The sequence below is a fragment of the Vipera ursinii genome, assembly GCF_947247035.1.
Source record: "Vipera ursinii genome assembly, chromosome: 7".
Taxonomy (NCBI): domain Eukaryota; kingdom Metazoa; phylum Chordata; class Lepidosauria; order Squamata; family Viperidae; genus Vipera; species Vipera ursinii.
In genome coordinates this window covers 56,860,607-56,872,841 of record NC_139521.1, presented here as the reverse complement: position 1 = coordinate 56,872,841, position 12,235 = coordinate 56,860,607, and the positions used below count along the sequence as shown (strand labels likewise).

General features: G+C 35.6%; 1 protein-coding gene and 1 long non-coding RNA gene across 2 annotated transcripts in view; both read right to left on the bottom strand.

Annotated features, from left to right (window-relative positions):
- The window catches only part of LOC310643071, a 937,169-nt gene that overhangs the window by 38,478 nt on the left and 886,456 nt on the right, over nucleotides 1-12,235 (bottom strand). The window lies entirely within an intron of this gene.
- The window catches only part of TBCK (TBC1 domain containing kinase), an 89,951-nt gene that overhangs the window by 34,370 nt on the left and 43,346 nt on the right, over nucleotides 1-12,235 (bottom strand). The window contains exons 20-21 of the mRNA XM_083367113.1: nucleotides 9,968-10,004; nucleotides 8,550-8,711 (exon numbers count right to left, since the gene is read on the bottom strand). Coding sequence (XP_083223239.1) covers nucleotides 8,550-8,711; nucleotides 9,968-10,004 — 199 coding nt within the window. The remainder of the gene's footprint in view (nucleotides 1-8,549; nucleotides 8,712-9,967; nucleotides 10,005-12,235) is intronic.

Sequence of the window (12,235 nt, the reverse complement as noted above, 5' to 3'; positions counted from 1 at the left end):
AAAGCAAAGTCTCTGAATTTTTAAGTCACCTAGAATCACCTCCAGGAAGAATATAAACTGAATAAAGAAATAAATTGTGCAGTCAAGTTGGCTGGTTTTGACCATTTGACAAAACTGTGGTAATAAAATTGGAAAACTGTAAACAATATGCTACAATTAAGTAATAAATAATTTTTTATAATCTTAATAGGCCAAAAACGACCAGTATAAAAAGAAGTACTGTAGAGTATGAATGATTAGAATAACCTCTTACTAAAGTTTCAAAAATATTTATATATACTGTAAAACTGTTTTTATGTTTGTTAATGTTTACTTTTTTCTTTTACTTATGGCAATTTGTTTCTTCTATTTTGGAGTAGTTTCCTGCCTTTTCTACAAAAATCCCACTGTATCCTAATAATCTGCCTCACGTGTCTGAAATCAGGATAAAGACATATAGGAAGGGTACAAGTTTGGGGAGAAAATAGGATAAAAATGCTTAATAAAACATTAATAATAAACTTTTGATAAAATTCAATTTCTCCCTCTCTCTCAAATTCATAATTCATAGCAATCTAGCTTGAAACCATCTACAGGTTATTCATAAAAATTAAGGCAGTCTGGCTAATAAATTTATGTGCTGAAGGTTTAATGATCTGCACTAACAAAAAACTCCTACTGAGTTTTCAAAAAACAGAACTTGTACTTAATATTTCTCATTTGATACACTTCTCTTACACTAGTACAAAGTTATCAGAGATAGGAGAAACGTGAACTGCACCTAGCAATTCATGCTAATATATTAATTTATAGAGACTTTTCAAAATTAGTTGATTACACAAGACAAACACAGATAACAAAAGGTACTTTTTTGAGGAAAAACAATCTTCCTGCAAAGACTGATCATAGGAAAAAATAATTTTAAAATAAGAAAATATTACATGAATAGCACTGGAAAAAAATGAACCATGCAGTCTCACATAAGCTTGCAATTTTTTTTTAATCCTCTTTAAAGCCTGCTCCTTTGAAATGAATTGCTGTGCAAAGGGAAATTTAGGAATGATCAATGGTTTTTCCATCTCAAAACTGGCTTTAAGAAATGGACTGGCCTTTCAGCCTCAGACAGTCTGTTTCCTAGGTTAGGTCACTCTATACAGAACAGTGAATAATAATAATAATAATAATAATAATAATAATAATAATAATAATAATAATAATAATAATAATAATAATAATAATAATAATAATAATGGAACATATAGATGATCTGCAGAAATTCTTCCCCTATGTAGCCTTGCATATACATCCCATTGTTTTGGGATATATAATTCATAATGTATCTGATTTTAAGCTGTAATCTATATGAAGAGATCTCATTATATGCTCTATTTATTGTAAGTCCAAAATGCTTTTCCAGTTTTGCAATTACTGCAAATACTTTTTTCTCTGGATATACCTGTTTCTTTAGATGTGTTGCAAAGAAAAACAAGTTTGTAACACACTCTTCCCTTTGAAAATGATCATGATCTCCTCTCATGCCCTCAGAAGCTGCACGCCAGACAGTCTGAGAAGCCAACGGGCGAACAGCCCCTGGAACAGAAATGGAAGGCAATGAAGCTGAGCAGGAGGGGCTAAGATAATGAGGGACCAGAGTCTGGCAGGGTACCTACCAGAGGAACACAGAAAGCAAAGCAAAGATGAGCAGCATCTTTTGTTGGGAGCAGAGGACAACACCTCTCTAATCCAGTCTTTTGGACTGGGTTTATAAAATAAGAGAGTTTAGGTAATTCAGAGTTGGCCACTAACTAAGATAATCTATCTGAAATACAGTTCAAGGCATGACTCAGTGTGAGGGTTTGAAGGGGAAATGATAATCTCTCTCTCTCTCTCTCTCTCCGTGTGTGTGTGTGTGTGTGTGTGTGCAGTTTTCTTGGAAGTAGTTTTTTATTGTCTCCTTCTGAGAGTATGTATGACTGGCCCAAGGCCACCCAACTAGTTTTCTGCATAAGACAGGACTAGATCTCACAATCTTCCAGTTTGCAAAGAGAAAGCATTTAAGAAATTCACTAGAAATTGAGGTATAAAAAGCAATAGAATTGCTGCCAAAAGATTCTTAATCAGGCACAGATGAAGAACCCATCAAACTGCTTAAAGAAGTAGTTTAAATACCGCTTTGTATCAACACCTATAAAACAAAACTGCGACTTAGAGATTGGGAAAGGTCCTTCCTTAGTCCTATTCTAAAAAAAGGAAATATCTGCAAGATGATATGCAAACTATCAAAACATTGTAATAATTAAATTTTGCTTCAGATCTTAGAATGAATTGATAAACACAGAAATGACAGATGAATAACCCAGTTTCAGAGAAAATAAGATGCATGAGATGATGATGATGATGATAATAATAATAATATATTTAACTAATATAAGATGGATAATTGAGAGCAAGAGAACATAAGAAGGATTTTTATGCATTATTGATTACAAGACGTTTGGATGGCGAGATCATAGCAGAACATGAAATATATTAAGGCATATGTGTATTCTGATTATTCTTCTTAGGAATCATTATAATGGACAGAAAGCTAATATAAGAACTGGATCTGAAGAAACAGATTGGTTCAAACTAAGAAAGGGAATGAGAAACAATGTGTTATTACCTCCCATATCTGTTTGGCTTGTAAAGATTTTATAAGAATGGCAGTATTGAAAGAGATGGCAGCTGCAATCAAAACTGAAGGTCAAAATAACAACTGCCTGATCAAACACATTAAGAAAAGACAACTTGGAAGAAATCCTTGTAAAAAGCTTGCTAAATATTAGTAAGACAAAGGTAATACAACTTTGAAAGAGCAAAAGCATAAATAGTTTTGTTTCCTTAGGCTGAAGAACAGTCAAGATGGAAGACATTCTGATTATATGCCATCAGGTCAGGGCCAAGTCTTAGCAACCTACAGAGACAATATAACCCTAAAAGGATGATTGATCCTAGGGAGGGAGGAAATGACAAGACAAATTTAGAAAGATAAAGGTTGTTGCTAGATCAAAAGGTTGTTGTACAATAGTCACAATCAGAATAGAAGAACAGACATTCTAGCAGCAATGTATGGCTGTGTAAGCTGGAAAAAGTTGGTAGATGCTTTCTAATTATGAACTTGATGGTAGATAATAAGACTACTCTGAACTGCAAGAAACCCAATAATCATGGACCAAATAAAATCAACTACTCCCTTGAGGTGATGACTGGCAAAAAGAAAGTCACCAGTTTGAGAAGGTGATGTAAGAAGACGATGGACAAGAAAAGAGACTGCTTAAGTGAAACTAAAATAAGTTCAAGAAAGGAAGACAATGAATAAGAAGAAAAGTCAGAATCAAGGACATCATTGGAATGTTACAGTCCATTATTGCTGCGATTGGTCAGGATCGCAACCCTTTGAATGTACAATCCTGGGCTAAGACTCAACTCAGTGGCATCTGTATTTTAAAACAAATGAAATATTTGCATACCCAAGTACAAATCCTTACCAGTTCTATCATAACAAATATTTAGCAAGAAAGTCTGACCACTATATTAAAATTTCAACTACTAGATGTTAAAACTGTACCCCAACTGTTTTATACAGGAGTTTTCTCCATTGATAGAAGGCTCTTTAAGTGACATGGATTCGATCCTTAATTCTTAAATTAAATCTTTAATCCATTCATTCTAGAAGATCCCTCCCCACCTGAAGCAAATCTGTGAGGAGCAAATTAAAATCTGTCCAGAGGACAAAATGAGCTTTAATTAGAGAAAGGGCACTCAATAATATTCACTTAAATAATTTTTAAGGCTGTTCATCTAGGGTGGCACACAAAGATTTAAAACCCAAAAGTTACAAACAATAATCCAAGATGCCCAAAATAAATCATATACTCCCATCATAAAATCATATCAGCAACAAAGTTTGCCTACTCCCCTAGCCTGAATTCTGGGGAAAAAGACTATCTAATACAGACATGACAAACTCACAACAACACGTGACGTATTGGAACTTTTTCACCATTGCCGTCAATGGGGTGGGCGCTGTTTCCTCATGACGCATCCGGCCCACGGGCCAGCAGTTTGATACCCCCGATCTAAGTTATCTATTTACCATTGACCAATCAGTAAGTGCAAATGCATGAATAATTATGGCTTGATATGTGTTCAGCAAACCGTTAAGATAATTCTTGAAAAAGTAATCAGCATGGATTTATAAACATCATGCAGATCAGGTGGAAAACATGAATAATTATAAAAATTATCAGCTTTAGGTTAAATGGCATCTATTTTGCAGTTCATGGCATTACAGAATGTCTTTGATCAGGGGTGTCAAACTGCTGGCCCACGGGCCGGAGGAAAAAGTTCCGATATGTCACGCGACATCACGTGACATCGTGAGTTTTTCATGTCTGTCTTTGCTAAACAGGTTTGTGGAAACAAATCGTTTTCTTTTTCTACCAAAGCTAGATTCTCTACTTCAAACCTGGCTGCAAACTGAATAGCTTTTGTTGCATAATACCATTAAACACCTTTGATGAAGTTTTGAGACCTGTTGTATAAACACATCTTCTTCTTGTTCCTGGTCAAAGCCATCAGAGATACTTAATTCAAAAATTCATAAGGATAAAGAAAACTCTTCTACAAACATTCCATTCTTTTATCTATCTGTGGAACAGAAATAGTAAAAAAAAACATCCTAATATTCTGTGACTATTTCCTCCACGAAGCAATGAGCTTGCTACTTGATACACGCTCAGGAAAACATTAGCTCCATTCTCACTTGCTAATAAAATTGTTTACATATTTGAGCTATTTTTAGTATCTATGCACTTCTTGAAGCTTCATGATCCAGTTGCTGCAATCAAAAGATGTTTTGGAACACATGGAGGCAAACTTGTACCACCTCTCTATCATTCTGTAAAGCAGCCATATCTTTTCATGGAAGCATGCTACAGCCATGGAAGAGAGCTGCAGGTTTCTGGGAAAATATGAGTCATCCACGGTTGGTTATAAAATGGGCATAAAGTATAAATATTTAATCAATCAATCAATCAATCAATCAATCAGCGCTTTAAGGACTTCTAAACATCTGCTACATGCTTCAAATTACTCTTTTGAGTCTTTAAAATGTAAGTGCTCCATAGTCCTAATCTAGATCATTTAGATTCAAGAAACCAATAGTTTTAATAAAAAAAGATTAGAAAGAAATACTTAATATTCAAAGGAAATCTCTTATTCCCTCTCTCTGAATTGAATGATTCACGGCAGGACTTAATATCAGAATTGAAATTTGTTAAAATGTCTCTCTTTTCTGACAAATATCTACAACTCAAACAAAAGTATGAAAAGAGAATTTTAAACTGGTAGTGTCATATTGGGAAGACAGGTAACATGGTAATTGGGAAATGTTGTCACATACTTCACATTTAAATTGTGCAAGCTTTAAGTACAATATTTGCTGTTTGGGATAAAAAATTCCAGGGGAAATAGTTGATTCAGAAAAAGTTCTCATGTAACACTAATTTGAAAAATATAAGCTATATTTTATTAAGTTCTGGACTTTCTGTGGAAGTAACAGCATGAAACCTAAGGCTTCATTTCATATTTATGTGTGTACAGGTGAGTACATGCATTGACATGTAAATGCAACCATACAAGGTGGATACCCTTTTGCAATCCCAGGATTACATCAAATGCTGATGCAGGCTCTCATGGGCCCACACAATTCATGAGAATACTTCTCTTCCATGAAGCTTGCCTTTTCCTCACATCAAAGGAGAATCAGACTGAATGGCAATGGAAAAATTTTGACTACAGAAAGTGTGCAACTGAATTTACCCTAGCTGCTGAATTTTGGTGACAAAAGAACCCTTCTTGGGGCCTTTTGCAAACCACAGAATTCATATGGTCACTGCTGGTTCAAATTGTCCTTTCCCATTTGGCCTAGCCAATGTCTACATTAAGTAGAAATTCTTAGAATTATATTTCTACATACTGAGCATCAGTTTGGGAGCAGTTACTCTATAGACTGTGATCTGAAGTATATGCCACATCTCCTTTGAAGAGAGACTCTCTTAGGTTTTGAATGACAAAGAGAAATGACTACAGCATACCAATGACTGCATTGGTTACACAAATATGAGCTGCCACGGCTGTGGCTACTGCCTGTGGATGGCCTCTTGGGTTAGGCTGAAACAGGAAATAAGATTTGTCCCGTGTTTGGGACCTAAGCAAGTGCATTCTAAATACTTAACAAACATTTTACATATATATATATCCCCAAACTCCTTTCGTGCATCTGTTGGTGTCCTGTATTGGGAAAAAAATAGCATTGTGTTTCCCTGGCATTTGAAGATAAGAAGAAACATAAAAAGCATTGTGTCAGCCTGAAAATAGGCTTCATGTATCTTTAAAAAGAAAGAACACTCACTCAATGAGGGAAAAAAGGAGAAAATAATCACTGTAGCCAAGAAATTAAAAGACGCTTGCTCCTGGGGAGGAAAACAATGGCAAATCTATACAGCACACTAAAAAGTAGAGATATCACCATGTCAATAAAAGTGCGTATAGTCAAGGCTATGGTCTTCCCAGTTGCAATGTATGGCAGTGAAAGTTGGACCATAAGAAAGGCTGAGCGCCAAAGAATTCAGGCCTTTGAACTATGGTGCTGGAGAAGACTCCTGCGAGTCCCTTGGACTGCAAGGTGATCAAACCGGTCAGTCCTAGAGGAGATCAACCCTGACTGCTCTTTAGAAGGCCAGATCCTGAAGTTGAAACTCAAATACTTTGGCCACCTAATGAGAAGGAAGAACTCACTGGAGAAGAGCCTAATTCTGGGAAAGATTGAGGGCAATAGAAGAAAGGGACGACAGAGAATGAGGTGGCTGGATGGAGTCACTGAAGCAGTAGGTGTGAGCTTAAATGGACTCCAGAAGATGGTAGAGGACAGGAAGGCCTGGAGGAACATTGTCCATGGGGTTGCAATGGGTTGGACATGACTTCGTAGCTAACAACAACACAGTTTTAGCAGCACACAAGCACTAAAAATTGTAGAATTTATAATTGCCAATAACAAATGTATGACTGCTAAGGTCTTTCCTCAAGAAATAGGATCTTGGCCTTGTAGTATTCAGAGATCAAAATGGCTTGCAGATGTGCTGTGCTTCTAAGATGGTAAGTGTCTCTCTTGGAAGTACAGGGTGAAATTGAACTCATAGCTTTGGAAGGGAGAGCAGATAATCCCCACATTATGCTGCTCTCTTAAGCTGCTTGGGAAGGCCTGGACCCAGCCTGATACAGATCAACCATTTCACACACGAGGCTGGGTGGTGGAAGCTGCATTCTGAGGTTCTGCAATCTTCTCCAAAGCACAAAACCAATTTTCTGGGAAGATTTCAAGAGAAAGCTGTGATTGTCATTTTCTCGCTGCATTTAATGGCAGACCTTAAAATATCAACTGTGCTAATCAACCCAAACTCTGACTAAGTCACAATCTGCAAAAAGGCTGGCCCCATTCTGCCCATTCTACAAAGACTAAGGCAGGTAGAACTGTAAAACCCAAATGACTCTAAAGTGAATTAGAAGATACATGGTCTTATATTTTAGCATGCCCACAATTAATTCAGGTGCCCCATATTATTAACATACATACCCCCACACAGAAAACTGCATAAAAAAGAATTAAAGTATACTTACATAACTAACCTGCTCAAATTTACCTCTCTCAGTTTAACAAAGGCTGCCTACAGCCAAATAAAAATGTATTCAGTACAACATAATTACCAATTCATACTAATTCTTTCCTATTCAAATTCTAATAAATTATATATATATATATATATATATATATATATATATATATATATATATATATATATATATATATATATATATATATATATATATATATATATATATAATGTTTAAGTATTTGTCAAGGCTTTTTGAGTGGACCTTGCTAATTAACTCTTTCATTCCTGTTTTGGCCCGACTCAGGGCTTATCCACAGGACATAGTCAACTTATGACAGCTCATTATTTGTGCAAATTATTCAAATTGCTAATAAAGAATTTGGGAGGCTAAGATGATCATTTCGAACTCTTTATGTTCTCATCAGTTAGTCATACCCTTTATCTGAGATTCGAACCTGGGCTGATTATATATCAGGCAGTGTTTTAACTTCCTGAGCCATATATATATATGAAAAAGGTGTCGGAACCTTTCATATATATATATATATATATGAAAAAGGTGCTGGAACTCACACATGTCATACAGCCCACCTTGCCTACCCTACAAGGTTCCATCCAAAACAGGTGCCGGAACTCCATTCTGAGCGTTCTATGAGAAAAAAAGCCCTGTATATATATGTGTGTGTGTGTGTGTGTGTGTGTGTGTGTGTATGTATATGTATATGTACACACACACACACATACTGTATATATATATATATATATATATATATATATATATATATATATATATATATATATATATATCAGAACAAAAGATATCCAACAAAGATATAAGACTGATAAAAATAATACCTGGTAAATCAGAAAACAGCAAAATGCACTCATTGAATCCATTGGAGAGAAGACGATCCCTCAGTTGCTGTAGAATAGCTACTCCAATGCAGAATGGGAAGGAAGAGTTTCCCAGTAGTAATGTATCCCACAGATGAAAGATTTTGTGCAAAGGAAAGACATCTGCAAGGCAGCCAATAAAGAAATATCAACTGGGGGAGAATAGTTTTCAGGTTTGTTTTTGTAATGCCAAATAGGTAATCAGGCAACAGGCAACAAGAGAGTACTTAGAGAGATTTATATTTTTCCCTAGAATGCAGTTGGCAAGAGGAGATGGACAATTCCACAATAAGTATAAAGGAGAAGAGCCTCTAAAGCAGTTTCTATTGTCTCCCTTATTTTAGGCAGCAATGTAGGGTATGATGAAAAAGAACGGCCAAAGTGTGTTTTAACAGGGGTATTCATGAAACCCATGAACTGCAAAATATACTAAGGGGACAGTGTCTTGAAATCAATCAATATATTTCACCAGGCAGCAATAAAAACAGGGCAGAAAAAATAAAATTTGGGTAAAATTTTTGAAAAAAACAAGCAAAAGATAAAGAAGACCACAACATACTTTACGAATGAAAGCAAATGTATATGTCCCAGGATAATGTTGCAGGATCCAATTGTCACCAGGACCAGAGATTTTGTCTTCTGAGCTTTTGGATTCATGCTGGAGACCATCCTCAGGGAACTTCTCTCCACTGGAATGTGTCACAGAGAATTTTCCCGTGGACGGGCTCCAGCGTGAGACCAAAAGCTCAGAAGACTGACTTCTGGTCCTGGTGACCGACCCAGATTAGATCCTGCAACATACATTTCATCTATTCACCAAGTCTGAGTTTCAGTACAGTTCCCTCAATGCCCCCCCAAAAGTACATCTAAATATTTGTGATGTAGGCAAAAGCAAATCCACTCTTCTCCTAGGAATTCTTAATGTGCAATACCAAAGTGCAATACCAAAGAATAGGGTTGGGCAACTCTTTAGCAATAATTTGGAAAACTCCTTTTGGAAAGGTTCACAAGGTTGTGAAAATAGTATCCATCCAGGACCATTTAGTTTCTCATTGAATCATGCAATACCTTCTAAGGCTACCACGTTATCTTAACAGAAGTCCAACCTAGCTGCTTTAAAGAGCTGCTTTGTTCACATGTATTCCAGCTTCAAAACATCCTTATGCAATCTGGATTAAGAAACACTGCACAATCCATGTCACAACTGATTTCAGGCAGGAGTATCAATATCAGAGAATACCTGAATTACTAATTTTGGAATACTGAAGATTATTAGATGATTACTGCTCTAAATTAGAAATTGCCAAATAAAAATATTAAAACGTGCATGCGATAAATAAACACATACCTGTAAATGAAAAATGAGAAAATATACTTACGTGTGAACATTGTGAGAAACCAAGGAATAGCATATAGCTATAACAACAACATGGGAGAAAAAAGAATATGTTGTTAGAGTAGATCATTGCAAATTTTCAATCACATCAGTGTTGGAATTCTGCAAGCCTAACTTATAACATATATGAGAAGTTTAAATCAGGATTGTGGTTTCAAATCTGTATTATGATATCCTACCCAAACTAGAATTTAAAATTTTCGAACCAGAGTCTGATTATATTTGAGTACTACTTATAAGACGGCCCTCACATAATGATCACTCATTCTGCAACTGTTTAAACTTATTGATGGTGCTGAATTGATAATAAAGTATTATTATACTTTTTCACAAATATTGTAATTATGATTTTAAAACCTATTTGATTGAATTCAGGGACTTTTACATAAGCTTAAGCTTCAGAAGATCCATCCTAGTGGGCACTATATCTAGATAGTCATTAACTGAGCAGGAGGTAATTTTGCTTCTTTCTTCCATCTTACTGTTTCTACTTTTATTAACAACTATCTTAATAATCTTTGGTGAGGTGAGGTCTTCCTGTACTTTTCTTAGTACACACTGCCCCCTACCGGTCTCACCAGGTATACGCAAGTTAAGAGCACAGCTACCTTGTCACAGTATTTGTTTAGAGAAGCTTCCTCTATTGTTTTCCACAACACAATGGGGAGTAATAAAGTATAATCCATAGTTAATACAATAGTTATATGCTTCTGCATTCCTGTGAAAAATCCCCCTTGTTAAGGAATTTTTCAAATTGCTCAACAGAGAACAATTTGAGAATGCAGAATAAATTTCAGTCAAGTTTTCATTTTATATCACTGTTTTTCTTCTGTATTTTTAATGGTTATATTTGATTTTTTATTTTCAGGTGCAATGAGATCTCATAAAAGTCAAAAGGTAAATGTCTGCCTGATCCTTAGATTAGGACTTCTTTCTTATAATTTCCAGTTCATTTCTTTAAGAACAGATTGGATAACCGTTTGTCTAAAATGGTATAGGGCAGGCATGTCAAACTGCCGGCCCATGGGCCGGATGCGTCACTCCGAAACCACGGCCATCCCATTGCCGGCTATGGGGAAAAAGTCGTGATATGCAGCGCAACGTCATGTAACGTCACGAGTTTGACATGCCTGGTAAAGGGTTTCTTGCCTGAACAGGGAGGTTGGACTACAAGACCTCCAAGGTCCCTTCCAACTTTGTATTCTGTTATTTATAGACAAAATTAAGGAGCATACAGGGAACATCCTCTTCATGCAGGAAAAACGCACAAGATTAATCAGCTTGATCTGACAGGATTAGTTTTCAAGCATCAAAATAGTATTGCTAAGTGCATATACTTCATTTTGATGGATTCTGGAAAGTCTCAAGTACTAAAATAAAGTACAGATTTTATTTTCTAGTGAATGATAGAGCAATACAGAAAACATTTCTAAGAATTCTGTCAAATATGTCTACTTTATACAAGTTAAACTGTGAAATTGCACAAATTAAACTGTACAAGACTGCATATTAAATCTCTATATATACGAAATCTATGTCAGAGGTAAACTTCTATTCAAAAGTTTAATTCCATATTCAATTCTAATGATAGGACATTAAAAACGTTCTGATGTGACTTAAACTTATTTATTTATTTTATTTATTTTATTACATTTATATACCGCCCTTGTCAATGAAAGATGAGTATTACTTATTTAATATATGGGTAGGCATAGGCAGGACAATGATCTCTCCTCCCCAAGCCATTGAATTACAACAGGAATATATGCAGAAAAACAGGAAACTATATGCTGTAAATGCAGAAATAAGTTTAAGTAGCCCTTGATTTATGACTGTAATTGGGTGCAGAAATCTGGTTGCAAATTGAGGCACCCATGTAACGAGTACTTTTTTAATATTATTAAGTGAACATTGTGATTATTAAGCGAATCTATTTATTTGAATGAGCTTTTTTTTGGTGGAAACTGTCAAAAACCACCCTGAATGACCATGGAACACCCTACAGTCACATGACCATGGGGAGCAGAGGCTTTATCATTTACAATGGCTGAAAGTGCTTTTTTGGCCATGGAAAGAACCTGGTGTTACAGGTGTTGTAACTTCAAGCAATCATAAAATGATTGGTAGTAACTTGAGGACTACCTGCTTTGGCAATTTAGATGCCATTAAAACTGTATTATGTATCATAGTATTAAGACATAAGCCTCACTGAACTTTGTGGGATTTTCTTCTAAATAAAACATGAATATAC